This window comes from Loxodonta africana, chromosome 6 (genome assembly GCF_030014295.1).
Source record: "Loxodonta africana isolate mLoxAfr1 chromosome 6, mLoxAfr1.hap2, whole genome shotgun sequence".
NCBI classification, from domain to species: domain Eukaryota; kingdom Metazoa; phylum Chordata; class Mammalia; order Proboscidea; family Elephantidae; genus Loxodonta; species Loxodonta africana.
The window spans coordinates 19,552,103-19,570,895 of NC_087347.1; the positions used below are offsets into that span (position 1 = coordinate 19,552,103).

At 37.6% G+C, this 18,793-nt stretch overlaps 1 protein-coding gene across 1 annotated transcript in view; it reads right to left on the bottom strand.

Moving 5' to 3' along the window:
- LOC135231527 (putative serine protease K12H4.7) overlaps window positions 1-18,793 on the bottom strand; it is a 45,155-nt gene that overhangs the window by 9,247 nt on the left and 17,115 nt on the right. Inside the window, exons 2-4 of the mRNA XM_064286631.1 lie at window positions 14,431-14,545; window positions 2,755-2,953; window positions 1,484-1,574 (exon numbers count right to left, since the gene is read on the bottom strand). Coding sequence (XP_064142701.1) covers window positions 1,484-1,574; window positions 2,755-2,953; window positions 14,431-14,545 — 405 coding nt within the window. The remainder of the gene's footprint in view (window positions 1-1,483; window positions 1,575-2,754; window positions 2,954-14,430; window positions 14,546-18,793) is intronic.

Below are 18,793 nucleotides of genomic sequence, written 5' to 3' on the forward strand. Positions count from 1 at the left end.
CCTGAGTGTTTAGAACATCAAACAGAGAGAGACTAAAGAATAGAATCAATCAAAAGGAAGATTTCTCCTCCTGTGTCCTAGGAGCAAAAGTGATATGCAAAAGAACAAAGGGCTGAAAATGTAGATGGCCTTCTCTCCACACTGGTGGAATAGACACCAAAAGAAGTGAGGTTACGGTAGTTGTTTGCCCCAAAACAGGTACCTTCACCATAGACTTCACTCTTTAAAATTGTGGTTTAATTAATACACTTGACATAGACTAAGTCCTAGCTCCTTTCCTCATTAAGAAATTTGACCTTTGGACTTTGGTAGGAGAAAATATAGGCTCCAAGTCAGGAATCATACCTTGCTCTACAAACCCAGTAAATATAAACAAAGGATCACAAAACAATGAGAATAAAGTTTACTAGGGGTTATCTGTCTTGCTTCATACAACTAGCAAACCTTCAATAACCAAAATCCAAAACGGATGGAGAATTTGTTTTCTTTAGTTGCAACTTTGCTGTCACCCATGATCCTTAATTGGATTTTTCAATAAACACACAAAAGTACATTCTTGGTTAAAAAGTATTAGACAAAATGACCTTCTAAAGCCAGCAAGTAAGACTGAGGCTCCTAGTTTACTTATTCTTATTCATGCTCTAAAACCGATAGAGGGTTTCCTGGCAGCTACTAATTAAGTCAGATTTGGAAATCTCAGATTTGGTCCTGCATATCTTATTGGAATTATTTTTGATTTCTCAAACTTCCATCTAAAATATTTCTACCTTAAGTTTTATCAACCTGAAATTGGCCAACTTGATCAATTTCAGTGTGGAAAAGAAAAGAAAAGAAAAGAAAAGAAAAGAAAAGAAAAGAAAGGAAGGAAGGAAGGAAGGAAGGAAGGAAGGAAGGAAGGAAGGAAGGAAGGAAGGAAGGAAGGAAGGAAGGAAGGAAGAGAAAGGAAGAAAGAAAGAGAGAGAGAAAGAGAAAGAGAGAGAGAGAGAAAGAAAGAGAGAGACAGAGAGAGAGAGAGAGACAGAGAGAGAGAGAGAGACAGAGAGACAGAGAGAGAGAGAGAGACAGAGAGACAGAGAGAGAAGAGAGAGAGAGGAGAGAGAGAGAGAGAGAGAGAGAGAGAGAAGAGAGAAAGAGAGAAAGAGAGAAAGAGAGAAAGAGAGAAAGAGAGAAAGAGAGAAAGAGAGAAAGAGAGAAAGAGAGAGAAAGAGAGAAAGAGAGAAAGAGAGAAAGAGAGAAAGAGAGAAAGAGAGAAAGAGAGAAAGAGAGAAAGAGAGAAAGAGAGAAAGAGAGAAAGAGAGAAAGAGAGAAAGAGAGAAAGAGAGAAAGAGAGAAAGAGAGAAAGAAAGAAAGAAAGAAAGAAAGAAAGAAAGAAAGAAAGAAAGAAAGAAAGAAAGAAAGAAAGAAAGAAAGAAAGAAAGAAAGAAAGAAGAAACCTGCAATCATGGTTTCTAGTGACAAACAGAAGTCAAAATAGAACCTTTACCTGAGAGGCAACCCAGTGAAGGGCTGGTTCTTTGAATCCGTGGTCTGAAAGAACCCAAATTCAGTGCAAGACTGGTAGAAGAATTGCCTGCCTAGAAAGCAAATCATCAATTCATTTAACCAGAAATGGTATTTTTGTCAATTACCAACTAAAAGCTTAAAAGATTTCAGTACACAGTTTTACATGATGCTCTTGACATTCTAAAACACATTTGATCTCATCATTATCAATATTTTTAGTCATATACAACATTGCCAGAGCAAGACCTGACTACATCTGATGAGAAGGAGATTCTGGGAAGGTCCCCACATGCTCCTAAAGGAATCCTGTCTTTTTTCCTCAGGACCATCTCTATGAGCACCTCGATTCTGCCCTTCTTTCTGCTCTCGATTTCCAGCATCTGCTGGAACATGCACCATTCTGTCTGTATCTGCCTGTAGTTAACTTCCCTTCAGGATGTCACAGGTTCTTCTCCACAAAATTTCTTGAAGGAAGGATGCACACTCAATGTCACTGTGCTTAACCATCTCTACATCTTCAGTCACGCTATAACTACAAGTTCTCCCCAGAGGTCACCAATATTGCTGGGATGATATGGATCAACTCATTGATTTGTGGATAATAACTGAGAATTTCAGTTCATTTAAAGTCTAGCAGCTATGTTAAGGATTCACATGTCTTTGGTCAATTTAAACATATTAAGAACTATTCATACTACAAATAGCTTGAAGTTTTAGTTATATTGGATGTCAAACAGGCTAATGATAGAGAGAGGGCCCCTGGGTGGTGCAAATGATTTTTACTCGACTACTAACTTAAAGGTTGGCAATTTGAACCCACCCAGCAGTGCCACGCAAGAAAGCCCTGGTGATCTTGTCCTATACAGATTACAGCCTAGAAAACCTATGGTACATTTCTGTTCTGTAACAAATGGTATTGCCATGACTCGAAATCGACTGGACAGCAACAGGTTAGGTCATTTGAGAGTGCAACCACATTTGGAGACCCACTTTGTACAGAATTTGAAGTGGAATGAACTACTTTGTTGGCACCGGTGATGCTAGATTAGTGTTGAAAAGTACTAATGGCCACCTTTCTGTGTTTTGTTTCTTGCAATCCTAAGCATTTGGTATTTCTGAATCTTTTACTAAAGTGGTTTAATCTGTGTATGCCCAACTCCTCGACTCATTCAGTCTCTGTTCCCATCCTTGAGGAAACCCTTTAGCTCTGGTTGTTTTGTCAGTTCTCATTTTCACCAGATAATGCTTTACCTATTGCAGGATTTTGGTGGTTGATGTAAGAGTCCAAGTAGACTTCCAGTTTCTTTCTGTAATGTGCAGGAAAGCAACGCAAATATTCATGATTGTATAGTAACTGTATAATCCTGATGTATCTATAGTATGGTGAACCCAGTGAGGTGTTAGCCATCATGTCACAAAGTTCATCGATGCTGAATGAAATCTGTTCTCCCTGCAAAAATCAAGATTCCAGTTATCCTTAAGACAATATATATGAGATGGCTTTCGGCTCCAAATGGAAATGAGCTCCAAAATTATTTTCAATGCTTCAAATGATTGTTTTCAATTCAAATAAGTTACAAATAGTCTTTGGTGACTTGGCCTGAAGATCAACTCCTGAAAACTATCAGCTCACTTGTATGGATTTGCAGAGTCTACTAGAAGCGAGTGAACCTCCTTTGTGCAAGATACATATCTCATAAAAGCACTTGGTTTAACAAAGACTTTTGTATTCAGGTCGCTATTTTGTTTCGAATTGGTAACAAACAAGCAAGCTTTGATTTAGCATGCAGTATCTTGCCAGATCAATGCTAGAACCTGTGGGAGGTGTAAAAGGTGAGTGTCAAAGATCTAGTCTAAGAACACATGATACATAAAATATGGAAAGAGTAATGAGTGACTCTGGGATTTCTGAGAGAGTTTTGTGAGGACTAGAATCCTGAGAAAAGCTTCTTGAGGATGTAGGAATTGATGTGGACCTGGAAGATGGTATAAGGTTTAAAAAATAGAAATAGAATAAATTTGTAATATTTTATTAATATGAAGTATCTCAAATAGGCATAGGTGTAGAGATTAGTGTTTAATAGTGTTTATAGGCAAAGAGGGAAAGAAAAAGGGGGAATCATTATTTACGTAACATAGAGTTCTCGTTTATGGGGATGGAAAATTTGGCAATGCATATTGGTGATGGTTGCACAACATGGTTAATGTTATTGTTTTTTACTGAATTGCACATGTGAGAAATGTTGAAATCCAAACGTTAGGTTTTTATATTTTCACAGTAATAAAAATTAAAACTCTAGCATGCATTTTAGGCAAGTAGAACAACACGTCTGAAGGAGTGGTGGCAAGGGTGTGCAACGTCTATGAGGATGATCGGTAAGCCTGGTTGTGTGACACTGAATTAGCTACTTAACTGTCTGAGCCTTAGTTGGCTCATGTGTTCCATGTAGACAACAAGAAAAAGCTACTCAGAATAACTGATAAGATTGCTGTGAGGATTAAATGAAAGCTGTCCTTAGGATCATGCCTGGAACAAAGGTCTTTCAATAAGAAGCAGCATTGTTTTCATTATAATTGTTGTATTTCTTCTTCCTTTTTTTTTTTAATTGTGGTAAGGGTATAGGAATTAGAACATTTGCCATTTCTATCATCTACATATATATGTAATTAATATTTGTTAATTACGATTATTATGTTGTTCAATAAACACCATTTTTTTGTTTTAGTCAAGAAAACTAAAAACACAAAGCAAAACTGGATATATCTATTAATCATAGAATCCAGTCAGATATAAAACTCTTACATTTTTGTTGGTTATCATTTTTAGAGGGTTAAAGGTCTGTGTAGAAAAGTTTTTAAGGGAACAATAACATTTTTTACTTCAAATATACTATACCTATTAAGAACAACAAAAGTTTTAATGTAGATGAAGGCCAAATCTGTTGGCAGAATTATACTTCCTGATTTACACTTAGTGAATTGTCTATGGATTTAGGAACCCCTAATGCCATTTTTTTTTTTTTAATAATGCCATACTTGGAGGTCCAGGGTAGTGCAAATGGTTAACACACTCAGCTGCTAATCTAAAGGCTAGAGATTCAAGTCCTCCCAGAGGTGTCTCAGAAGAAGAGTTTAGCAATGTACTTCCCAGCAATCATCTAATGGAAACTTTGGGTACAATTCTACTGTGACACACATGGAGACACTATGAGTAGGATCGACATGACGGCAACTGGTTGATTAAACTCTACATTTGCACAGGAAATCTAAGGCTGGATACCAACACTGAATGGGTTGCTAGAGAAAATGAGTGTGAGAAAGGAAACATAAAACAAAACAAAACAAAAAATCAAGCCCAGAGTCGACGAGTCGATTCCGACTCATAACGACCCTGTATGATAGAGTAGAACTGTCGCATAGAGTTTCCAAGAAGCTCCTGGCGGATTCCAACTGCCCACCCTTTGGTTAGCAGCTGTAGCATTTTACCACTACGCCACTAGGGTTTCCAAAGGAAACATATTTACTCTTTTTTAACTCGTTTTTCTCACGTTTCATAGACTTTCCTATTGTGGGATTATGAGGAGGGGTAAGGAGAGCCCTGGTGATGGTAGTGGTTAAGAGCTCTTCTGCCAACCAAAAGGTCTGTATTTCAAATTCATCAGCCATTCTTAGGAAATCTGTTGGGCGTTCTACTCTGTCCTATAGGGTCGCTATGAGTTGAATCTGATTCAACGTCAATGGGTTTGACTTTTTCCTTTTTTTTTTAAGGATGGACATTTGCAGTTAGTATAGAAGACAAGAAACTTAAATTCAATGTAAATTCCATAAGAATCACATGAGGACCTGATGCCTAGTTCCCACTGTAGAGGTTTGTCAGTGAGGACAAGGAATCTGCATTGTTAACTTGACTTTCAGGTAACTGTCCTGCAAATTGGTCCTAATCACAATTTTAGAAATTCTAGTAGAGCTGAACCCTCTTAGGCGCTGATATTGAAAGAAAAAAAACTACTGTCACCATGTGTTCTATACAGTGGCATTTCAGGGGATTTGGTTTGATTTGGCATAGCTAAAGCCCTGTTAAGAGAAGGAATAGATTTGCAGTGTTTGCTTGAGTGAGGGGAAAAAGCCTTTAAAAACCCATAATTTCCTGAGCTTCATCTATGTTCATGGCTTCATATTAGATAATCAAAACCAAACCAAACACATTGACGTCCAGTCGATTCGGACTCATAGCGACCCTATAGGACAGAGTAGAACTGCCCCCATAGAGTTTTTATAAGTGGTATCTTATAAAAGAGAGGACTAGCCACAAGGAGCACCTGGTGGATTCGAACTGTGAATCCTTTGGTCAGCAGCCATAGCACTTAACCACTACGCTACCAGGGTTTCCTCATATTAGATAAATAGCAGGGGATTAATACATATTCCTCTTTTCTACTAGGCTCTTCAAAGGGCAAATCTAAATATCAATTTTCTTACTAGAGTTGTATGTTAGTTCAGCAGAAAGAAAACCATATGAACTTCAATCCACTCACTTCCCTTACAGCATGTAAAATTTTTCAAAATCTAAGCTTAGTGTATTATCAGAAAAAAAAGCTAGATTTTTGCATACGAAAATTCTATGCTTCAAGGTTGTAAATGTGTAGTTGCCAATTGACATATTCCTAAGAATGTTCCGATATTTCAGTCTTTTTTAACTCGTTTTTCTCACGTTTCATAGACTTTCCTATTGTGGGATTATGAGGAGGGGTAAGGAGAGCCCTGGTGATGGTAGTGGTTAAGAGCTCTTCTGCCAACCAAAAGGTCTGTATTTCAAATTCATCAGCCATTCTTAGGAAATCTGTTGGGCGTTCTACTCTGTCCTATAGGGTCGCTATGAGTTGAATCTGATTCAACGTCAATGGGTTTGACTTTTTCCTTTTTTTTTTAAGGATGGACATTTGCAGTTAGTATAGAAGACAAGAAACTTAAATTCAATGTAAATTCCATAAGAATCACATGAGGACCTGATGCCTAGTTCCCACTGTAGAGGTTTGTCAGTGAGGACAAGGAATCTGCATTGTTAACTTGACTTTCAGGTAACTGTCCTGCAAATTGGTCCTAATCACAATTTTAGAAATTCTAGTAGAGCTGAACCCTCTTAGGCGCTGATATTGAAAGAAAAAAAACTACTGTCACCATGTGTTCTATACAGTGGCATTTCAGGGGATTTGGTTTGATTTGGCATAGCTAAAGCCCTGTTAAGAGAAGGAATAGATTTGCAGTGTTTGCTTGAGTGAGGGGAAAAAGCCTTTAAAAACCCATAATTTCCTGAGCTTCATCTATGTTCATGGCTTCATATTAGATAATCAAAACCAAACCAAACACATTGACGTCCAGTCGATTCGGACTCATAGCGACCCTATAGGACAGAGTAGAACTGCCCCCATAGAGTTTTTATAAGTGGTATCTTATAAAAGAGAGGACTAGCCACAAGGAGCACCTGGTGGATTCGAACTGTGAATCCTTTGGTCAGCAGCCATAGCACTTAACCACTACGCTACCAGGGTTTCCTCATATTAGATAAATAGCAGGGGATTAATACATATTCCTCTTTTCTACTAGGCTCTTCAAAGGGCAAATCTAAATATCAATTTTCTTACTAGAGTTGTATGTTAGTTCAGCAGAAAGAAAACCATATGAACTTCAATCCACTCACTTCCCTTACAGCATGTAAAATTTTTCAAAATCTAAGCTTAGTGTATTATCAGAAAAAAAAGCTAGATTTTTGCATACGAAAATTCTATGCTTCAAGGTTGTAAATGTGTAGTTGCCAATTGACATATTCCTAAGAATGTTCCGATATTTCAGTCATGAAGCAAAAGGTACAATAAAGACTCTTATAAATAATAATAATCTTGGAAATGTAAAAAGAAAAAGAAAACATTAAGAGTAAAATCTATCCTTGACCAAGCCCTTTCCAGTCGCTTCCTAACTTCAAAGCACTTCTAAAAAATTATTGGGTGTTATTCATTAAAATCCCCAAGCCAACAGTGCTGAGGGAAAGAACCTACCCTGTGAATATTAAAGTTTGAATTTTAAAGAGCATGTGAGCTTCCTTTAATGGTTCTTTCAGGAAGACACTATCCTGCCATCACCTGAAGAACAGCCTTGCATCTTAGCTCTGCCTCATTTTGCCTGTGTGACTGTAGGCCAGTCACGTGGCCTCTCTGAGGATCAGGGTCCATATTTTTAAAAATGGATGTAACAAAGTCCACCAGGAGAGTATCTTAGAGTAACTGAGATAAAGTACATGCACTTGTCCTACACAGTGCTGCATCAGAGTTGTGATCGTTAAATCTGATATTTTCCATGATAGAATGAACATTCAATTTAGAAAAAAAAAAAAAAAGGAAGAAGAAAGGGAAAAGGGAGGAAGGGAGGAAAGGAAAAAAAAAAAAAGCCATGAGGATAAATTTGTTAACTTGTAATCTTTTTGAAAAAGACGTTTTGAAAATGTAATATATATATTATTACAGTAGTCAACGTATAAGTTTTATTCACAGAAACTCACATTGAAATTCTGATACAGCGCCTTAGTAGACTTGTTTCTTTGGGCAAGTGATTTCAAGCCTGGGCTCCTCATTTGTAATATAGAACTAACATAGAGACAATGAAAGAACTTCTAGCAGAAAAAAATATAAACTACTTAGTATAAGGTCTGGGGCAGGATAAGCCCTTGACCTGTGGAAGTTGTTATTAATATCATTATCTCATTATTATTGTTGATATCCCTTAACAATATGGATAGGCCATCGCCCTTGGATGCTCATTTCTAGGCAAACTTATTTTAGTACAAGTCCCTTACATTTGCAAACGATCAAATTGCATGATCTTGGCCTGACAAAACAACTATCAGCCTCAAAAATAACCTCTAAACGGTTTTCCAGACCATTGGAGGCTAGCCATATCATATTTGGCTTCTAAGTCCTGAAATGTTTGTAATCTTTGCTGAGAGTTGCTGACAACCAAATTGGAGACCAAGCACACCAGTAACAAAGTCAGGGAATTCTCCATTGTTCTGAATAGAAAGGTGGGCAGGAAATTAACACTTAACACATTAAATCACAGAGAATTATCTGTACCTGAAGTATTATTTTAATTCTGGTGAAAAGTGGGCATGGCATACCCTTACAGAGATTTTAAAAAATGCATATAGAGTCAATTACTAAGTAAGTACTAATTATTAAGTAATAAAAATCTCAGGTATGATATCCAAATTAGAAAACAGATATACAAATCACAAGCCAAATCTTTCCTTGAATGACCCTTTAGAAATGATCAAGAATTTTCTCCACAAACTACTTCCAAATAGAATAGGGAAGGAAGTGTGACCCTCATCTCTTCTGTGTGACTAAAATGTCCAGGTGTGGAGGAGGATGGGTACAGGAGAGTCGATGTGGATGGTTCTGTTATTTTAGGCCCTCATTAATTGTTTTTTGGGGGAAAGAAGCCAGTGGAAGTTTCTGCTCCCCAGCCTGACCTTGTTATTCCCAACATGTTTTGCCAAGAGTTAGGGGCAGCTCCTTTCCAACAATGACTTCAGCTTTCAGTGGATTCTGAACCCAAATGGTCTCAGGTTTCTTAATCACTAAACCAAAAACAAAAACAAAACAAAACAAAAAAACTCTAATTCATTCAAAGTCATCCATAATTACAATTTCTATTTTTCCCTTCATAGAAAGATGAGTTTCTATCAAGACTTTAAGGTATAATTTAAAAAAATATTTTCTTTGCTAGACATTCCACATATACTATTATTGAATGCCTATTATGGGTTGAATTTTGTCCCTCCAAATGTCAGGTTGCAGTCCTAACCCATGATTTCTGTGAACACGAACTCATTTGGAAATAGGGTCTTAGAAGATGTTATCATATAAATTAACATGATGTCCTACCTAAGTAGGTGAGTTCTAATCCAATATGAGTGGTATCTTATAAAAAGAGAGGACTAGCCACAAACAGACAGACACTTACTAATGAAGGAAAAAAAGGCATGTAATAATGGAATTATGATGAGGCTGAAATCCAAGGAATGCCTAACGTTACCAGAAGTTGAGAGAGATTAGAAAGGATCTCCCCTAGAGCCTTCAGAGAGTACATGGCCAAGGTGACAGCTTGAATTAGGGCTTCTAGCCTACAGAACAGTGAGACACTAAGTTTATGTGGTTTATAGCCACCCATCTTGTGATACTTTGTTAAGGTAGTACAAGGAAACTACTACAATACCCCATGATATAGATGCATTATGCCCAAGAGCTTTCTTTGGAGCTAGTAGTACCCACTTCATGTGATAGTCTGCTGTGAGACACATAGATAACAAGAAAAAGAAGCTGTGGAGGAGGGACATGTAGATCAATCTTGACCCAAACCAATGTTCCTTCTCTGGATAAAAAAGAAAAACTGAGTGGGAGCCAGGCAGAGTCTCTGTTCTAAAGAAGGGTATGATCTAGTAGCAGGAATATACACACAGAGTACCCCAAATGAGGTGGAAAAAAAATACATATACAACAAGATCACACATAAAATGCTGGGAGTCTGGAGCAGTGGTTAAAAAAAAATCAGCTTGATGTAATCAGGAAGGATTTCATGGAGGTTGCTTTTGAAAAGCACTTAAGGTATTTTCAGGGGAACAAGAATGGGGGGCATTCCAGAAGACTAGAGTAATATGAGGGGAAATGTTCATGTGAATATAAGAAGAGCAAATTGTAGAATTTGGCTAGACATTGGAAACCCTTGTGGCATACTGGTTAAGTGCTACAGCTGCTAATCAAGAGGTCAGCACTACAAATCTGCCAGGCACTTCTTGGAAATGCTAAGGGGCAGTTCTACTCTGTCCTTTACAGTCGCTATGAGGCAGAATTGACTCGATGGAAGAAGGATTTTTTTTTTTTTTTTTTTTTTAGAACATAAGTCGTGAACTTTGGAAGAATGGGACTTGCTATAATAGCAGACTAAACACTTTTTTAGGAGTTCATTCTGTTGATGAAAAGAGTTTCCTGAGGGTTCTTTCATTCTACAACTCATCTGGTCTTCGGTCACTAGTGTTCAACGCGTCAAATCTATTCTTGAGATGGTCTTTAAATTCAGATGGAATATACTCAAGGTCATATTTTGGCTTTCATGGACTTGCTCTGATTTTCTTCAGTTTCAGCTTAAACTTGCATATAAGCAATTGATGGTCTGTTCCACAGTTGGCTCCTGGCCTTGTTCTGACTGATGATATTGAGTTTTCCATCGTCTCTTTCCACAGATGTAGTTAATTTGATTTCTGTATGTTCCATCTGGTGAGGTCCATGTGTATTGTTGCCATTTATTTTGGTGAAAGAAGGTATTCACGATGAAGAAGTCATTGGTCTTGCAAAATTCTATCATTCGATCTCCAGCATTGTTTCTATCACCAAGGACATATTTTCCAACTACTGATCCTTATTCTTTGTTTCCAACTTTCACATCCCAATCATCCATGAAGAAAGCAAGAGGTGACGGGAAAGAAAGAAAAGACTAAAATGGATGTCAGAGGAGACTCTGAAACTTGCTCTTGAGTGTCGAGCAGCTAAAGCAAAAGGAAGAATTGATGAAGTAAAGGAACAGAACAGAAGATTTCAAAGGGCCTCTAGAGAAGACAAAGTAAAGTATTATACTGGCATGTGCAAAGAGCTGGAGAAGGAAAACCAAAAGGCATTTCTCAAGCTGAAAGAACTGAAGAAAAAATTCAAGCCTCGAGTTGCAATAGTGAAGGATTCCATGGGGAAAATATTAAATGATGCAGGAAGGATCAAAAGAAGATGGAAGGAATACACAGAGTCATTATACCAAAAAGAATTAGTGGATATTATTTCAAGAAGTGGCGTGTGATCAGGAACCGATGGTACTGAAGGAAGAAGTCCAAGCTGCTCTGAAGGCATTGGTGAAAAACAAGGCTCCAGGGATTGATGGAATATCAGTTGAGATGTTTCAACAAACAGATGCAGCGCTGGAGGTGCTCACTCGTCTATGCCAAGAAATATGGAAGACAGCTTCCTGGTCAACTGACGGGAACAGATCCATATTTATGCCTATTCTCAAGAAAGGTGATCCAACCGAATGTGGAAATTATAGAACAATATCATTAATATCACACGCAAGCAAAATTTTGCTGAAGATCATTCAAAAGTGGCTGCAGCAGTATATTGACAGGGAACTGCCAGAAATTCAGGCTGGTTTCAGAAGAGGACATGGAACCAGGGATATCATTGCTGATGTCAGATGGATCCTGGATGAAAGCAGAGAATACCAGAAGGATGTTTACATGTGTTTTATTGACTATGCAAAGGCATTAGACTGTGTGGGTCATAACAAACTATGGATAACACTGCAAAGAATGAGAAATCCAGAACACTTAATTGTGCTCTTGAAGAACCTTTACATAGATCAAGAGGCAGTTGTTCAGACGGAACAAGGGGATATTGACTGGTTTAAAGCCAGGAAAGGTGTGTGTCAGGGTTGTATTTTTTCGCCATACTTATTCAATCTGTATGCTGAGCAATTAATATGAGAAGCTGGACTATATGAAGAAGAATGGGGCATCAGGATTGGAGGAAGATTCATTAACAACCTGTGTTATGTAGATGACACAACCTTACTTGCTGAAAGTGAAGAGGACTTGAAGCACTTACTAATTAAGATCAAAGACCACAGACTTCAGTTTGGATTACACCTCAACACAAAGAAAACAAAAATCCTCACAACTGGACCAATGAGCAACATCACGATAAACGGAGAAAAGATTGAAGTTGTCAAGGATTTCATTTTACTTGAATCCACAATCAACAGCCATGGAAGCAGCAGTCAAGAAATCAAAAGATGAGTTGCACTGGGCAAATCTGCTGCAAAGGACCTCTTCAAAGTGTTGAAGAGCAAAGGTGTCACCCTGAAGACTAAGGTGCGCCTGACCCAAGCCATGGTATTTTCAATCACATCATATGCGTGTGAAAGCTGGACAATGAATAAGGAAGACTGAAGAAGAATTGACGCCTTTGAATTGTGGTGTTGGCAAAGAGTATTGAATATACGGTGGACTGCCAAAAGAACGAACAAGCCTGTCTTGGAAGAAGTGTGGCCAGAATGCTCCTTAGAGGCAAGGATGGCGCAACTGCGTCTTACATACTTTGGACAAGTTGTCAGGATGGATCAGTCCCTGGAGAAGGACGTCATGCTTGGCAGAGTACAGCGTCAGCGGAAAAGAGGAAGACCCTCAACAAGGTGGATTGACATAGTGGCTGCAACAATGAGCTCAAGCATAGCAATGATTGTAAGGATGGCACAGGACTGGGTAGTGTTTCTTTCTGTTGTGCATAGGGTCGCTAGGAGTCAGAACTGACTCGATGGCACCTAACAACAACAACAAGGGTTCTTTAGAAAGAGAGGCAGCAAGATAAGAGGTGTGTTTTAGGAAGATTAACCTACAGTTTGGTATACAAAGAACAGGTTTGAGTGGGGCAGACAGAAGGCTGGAAGACAGATCAGAAACCATGAAGAATCAGATTGAGAGTAAGGGAGGGATAACAGTGAAAGAGGGCATTGCCACAGCTGCCTATCTTTACCAATCTTTCCAGCCACATAGCACAGTGCTGCCACTAAACTGGTACACAGTGTGGGAGGATGGAAGCAAGGGAGGAAAAACGAAACAGAGTGTTAGAAGGAGGTAGGGAGATGGTGGGGGAAGGAGGAAAAATATGAGAGACATTTCCATTTTGACTTTGGAAACTTGTGTGCAATATTATCAACTAACAATTATCAAGACCCTCCCCCCAAAAAAGCAAAAAAAGAGTGTACAAATCTGGAGAGATCGAAGTAAGATTTGCAGTCTAGCTAACTGTATGGTGCCCAAATCAATTGGCTTTTATAATGTGCTATATTTACCTAAGATGCTAAACCCATTGCCGTCGATTTCATTCTGACTCATAGCGACCCTATGTAAGATGCTAATATTGGTTAAAATGAGACTTTTCAGTATACTTTTTTAATTCCTTGTGAGTCCATAATTAGTTCAAAATAAAAAGGTATAAAAAAAAATCAGTGTTAAATCATGAACCAATTTATCCCCTTGTTCTACCAGATGTCTGTCCTTACTTACTCTTTTTGGCAGTTAACTTGGCTGGGTTAGAACAGGGTGACCTGCGGGGTGAGACTGCCTTGATTAGGTACCCCAGCCTCTGGACATATTCCTTAATCTCTGGCATTCCTCAAAAAAAAAACTTTCCCTAATATCCCAAAAAAGTTGTGATTTTCTAGATACATGAAAGTTCACAGTTTTTCCATTTCAAAATCTGTCTTACTCGACCCAATGGATCAAAAGAGTTAGAAATGTCATCATCTTCATATTCAAATTTTCTTTTAAATTTCCTGCTTCTGAGAGTTATTCAAAGTATGGAAATTTACCTTGTCCTTTTTTTTTCCTTCAGTTCACACAAAAATAATTTCTTTTTTTTCTATTTGCTTATAATTCTTACTATCAAATAGGTCAGACTCAGAGTACTCCTACTTAATGGGACAGCTTTTTAAAATTTTGGAAATGAAAAAGTTTATTGAAATAGTTGTACTCTGTCCTACAATGTATCCATTACTGCATTTTGTAAAGAGTTTCCAAGTGTATTTAGAATAAAAGATGAGTAGGATGAGGAAGTTGTAGCAAATTAATAATTTGATAGCTGACATGTTTCATCATTTAGTTTGATTCTCAGAAGAGAAGCTTGTATGTATTGTTTGAATTTTTTAAAATACACCCACACCACGTGTGTCTTCACAACTAATTTATGACACCTAGACAACTAGTGAACACCTACTTGAGAATTTCTTTCTTCCTCTATATGTTCTCCCCCCACTTCTTTCTTCATTTTCTTTTACCTTATAATTCTTTTCATTCCTATTATTCTGAACAGCGGACTTAAGTGGAAACATCAAACGGTCTAGAAAAAAGGCTTTGTCCATTGCAGAGTAAAGTCTCATAGGTTTACATAACCTAGGGGAAAGAAAACAGAAAAACAGAAGTGAAGTTCCATTTTACTTCAACATCAAAACCCAAATGTAGAAAATAATCCGAAATGGATTAATACTGAATTTCTTCTGAATATTTATACTGTGGAAGGAGAAATAAATTATGGTCCCTACTTTAAGTTTTCAAAATATATCTATGAAAATAATTCCATCCAACTTTCCAATTTTTATGTAACACTACAGCTAACAAATTGCTTTCATTTAAATCAATGCATTGGATCACAAAAATCCTGAGAGCATTCTGAGACAGTGGCTATCTTTGAAAATCTAACATTGCAGAAGACTCATTTCTTTAAGGAATATGTCTCTATAATACATAATAATTTGAGATTAAAATGATATTTGATGCTCTTCCCAAACACACTAACAATATACATATATTGATCTTATTTCTACACCACTACACACACACATGCACACACATGGTATATATTAGCAGGTAACTAACTTTGAAATAGAGACACAGAGCATTTCTAAGATTATAGGGAAGAATCACAAGGATTATCCATTTTGCCTCTGACATTTTATTCTGTCTATCCCAGTCATACATCTCAAGCCTGCTAGCCCATTACACCCTGTCCCTAGTCCTTTGAACTCTTCTTTGCCTGTCTGAGAACCTTTGGCTTCATAGCACTGAACTCCATCACATCTCTAATGCAAAGACTTGCTGTTTACAAATAGTCTATTGAACCTTGGCCTTTCCCTGCATTTGTTAGCATGGCACAGAGTTCTGAAGGAATTCCTCCCCCCTCTTCAACCTTTGGAAAAGAACCACATGTCTAAGCCCATCTCTTCTCTTAATGATAGCTGGAGACATAGTGCCTACCAGTGTGGGTTAAATTGTGAAGGAAGGAGAAAGATCTAAGTGTCAGAAACCTACTAAACATGCCATGAGGACAGGAAACTCCTACTTGTGGACAGAAGATGATCCAAAGCTCAATGACATTATTTATGTCAAAGCAATTTATGCCAAAGAAGAATGAACAGAAGGATGTGGCTGCCTCTTGTGGGATTTGTACATCCAGATTCAATACAAATAAATTTCAATCTAAGGATTAAAGGGAGATTTATAGTTCTCCATGATCAAAGGGAAAGGGGAAGACAACATTCATAACAAGTCACTCATCTTGCAAAAGCAGGCCTGTGGTACAGTGCTTAAGCTCAGGATTGCTAACTGAAAAATTCAAGGGTTCAAACTCACCAGCTGCTCTTCAGGAAAAAGGCCCTGGCAATTTGTTCTCTTAAAGATTGCATCCCAGCAAAGGAGAATGAAGAATACCAAAGACACAAGGAAAATATTAGCCCAAGAGACAGAAAGGGCCACATAAACCAGAGATTCCATCAGCCTAAGACCAGAAGAACTAGATGGTTCCCAGCTACCACCAATGACTGACCTGACAGGGAACACAACAGACTGTCCCTGATGGAGGAGGAGAAAGCTGGGTGCAGAACTCAAATTCTATTAAAAAGGCCAGACTTAATTGTCTGGCTGGTACAGGAGGAACTCCAGAAGATATGGACCCCAGACTCTCTGTTAGTCCAGGACTAAAACCATTCCCTAAGCCAACTGTTCAGCCAAAGATTAGAACTTGACTATAACACATAAAGTGATACTTGTAAAGAGTGTGCTTTTTAGCTCAAGTAGATACATGAGACTAAATGGGCAGCTCCTGTCCAGAGGCGAGATGAGAAGGCAAAAATTTACAGGAGCTGGTTGAATAAACATGCATAATCCAGGGAGGAAAACAGGAGTGTATTGTCACATTACAGGCAGAGCAACTAGGGTCACGTAACAACGTGTGCATAAATTTTTGTATAAGAAACTCACTTGAGCTGTAAACTTTCACTTAAAGGGCAATATTAATTAAAAAAAAAAAAAATTCCGTCCCTGGAAATGCTATATGACAGTGCTCTCTGTCCTACAGGATTACCATGAGTAGGAATTGATTTGACAGCACACAACAACAGTAACAATCTGCCAAATAGGGGGAATCTGGAAAAGGAGTGGGTGCTGCCTTTGTAAATAAGGCATTGGGAGGTAGGGATGAGAGGTCATGCATCCTAAGATGATAACCTTTCCAAGTAGCAGAAATCCTCAGAGACTATGTGTCTCATGGTGAGAATTCTATCATTCTGAGACCACTGACAGACCCAGCACAGATGATTAATTTGTCCACAGTCTGGTCCTCCATCTTCTGAAACCCTCCCCAGTGTACATACAGAATTGTGCCAAAGATCAAGACACATTAATGGAAAAAAAAAAAAAAAACTTACTTTCCACCACCAGTTGGACAAGCCAAACACCAGTTTGCAAATCATCAGCCAGTATTGTACTAAGGAGATCACAACTGGGAAATATTCATGGGTTATAAACCTGAACTCCGATGAGAACCATCACATTTTCTTTGGAAAATGAGCCTGTTCACTCATATAGAAGTTTATATAGTTTCAGGAGTTCAGAAACGTATTTTGAGAATTTTCATATAACTAATTGCCTTGAAAAAAGGTTAAAATTCAGTAGAAAAACAGGAAATCCTTAGGGTAAAATTTAGAATACTTTTAAAAAATGGGTTACTTGAAAATGAAAATAGGAAAAATTAATAACAAATGAAACCCAAGCATAACAGTTTTAGTAAAATAGCAAAATCACATCGGACCCCACTTTAAACGGAAAAGTAGTCTTGAAAAGTTAAATAGTACTCAAAGATGCAATAGAAAGACTCCAAAGGGTAGGGTGGTGGTGGTGGTGGTGGAAAGGTACACGTAATGAAATAAATACAGAACAAATATGAAGAAGCTGCACTGACTGTGCAAACAACCAAAATACAACTTAAAATTGCTAGAAGAAACTTGGTCACTTTACCCAAGAGAGCCCATGGAGATAGCAGGTAATCGTGATAAAATCAGAAAAATAAAACCAGAAATAGGATGCAAATTGTAGGACAAACAGAGCCATATACTAAGTTATTTAAATACACAAAGAATGGGAGACAAACTATTGGGATGGTGGACTTCTATATTTCCTCTTAATAAATTTCAAGAAAATCCCATAAGAACTTACAAGTGAATGAGGATAGATATTTTAAATTTCCTAGCAGTAAATTTTAACAATAATGATAATAGTCATAATATTACTAATATGTCATTATAACACACGATGTTCAATGGCCTGATCATGAAATTTTGTATCCATTCCTTCATTCATTGCGTCAACAGTGCCCTATGTTCCAACTACCAATCCTTCTTTGCTTCCAACTTTCGCATTCTAATCACCAGTAATTATCAGTGCATTCTGATTGCATGTTCTATCAATTTCAGCCTGCAGAAGTTGGTAAAAATCTTCATTTCCTTCATCTTTGGCCTTAGTGGTTGTTGCATAAATCTGAATAATAGTCATATTAACTGGTCTTCCTTGTAGGCATATGGATATTATCCTATCACTGACAAGGTAGTACTTCAGGGCAGATCTTGAAATGTTCTTTTTGATGATGAACGCAGTGCCATTCCTCTTCAAGTTGTCATTCCCAGCATACGAGACCATAAAATTGGATGATTCAAAATGGCCTATAGCAGTCCATTTTAGCTCACTAATGCCTAGGATATTGATATTTATATGTTCCATTTCATTTTTGACAATTTCCAGTTTTCATAGTTTCATATTTCATACATTTCATATTCTGATTATTAATGCATGTTTGTGGCTGTTTATTTTCATTTTGCTCATATGCAAGTTCAAGGTGAAGATGAAAAAAATTAGAACAAGTTTGACAACAGCCAAAGTATGACCTTGAGTATATCCCACCTGAATTTATAGATCATCTCAAGAAAAGGTTTGACATGCTGAACACTAACAACCAAAGACCAGAAGAGTTATGGAAAGACATTGACGATATCATACATGACAAAAGCAAGAGATCATTAAAAATGTAGGAAAGAAAGACCAAAATGGAGGTCAGAGGAGACTCTGAAGCTTGCTCTTGAATGTTGAGTAGCTAAGACAAAAGGAAGAAATGATGACACAAATAATTGAGCAGAAGATTTCAATGGGCAGCTTTAGAAGACAAAGTAAACTATTATAATGACAAGTGCAAAGAGCTGGAGATAGAAAACGAAAAGGGGAGAACATACTTAGTATTTCCCAGTTGAAAGAACTGAAGGAAAAACTCAAACCTCTAGTTGCAATATTGAAGGATTCTATGGATAAATTATTAAA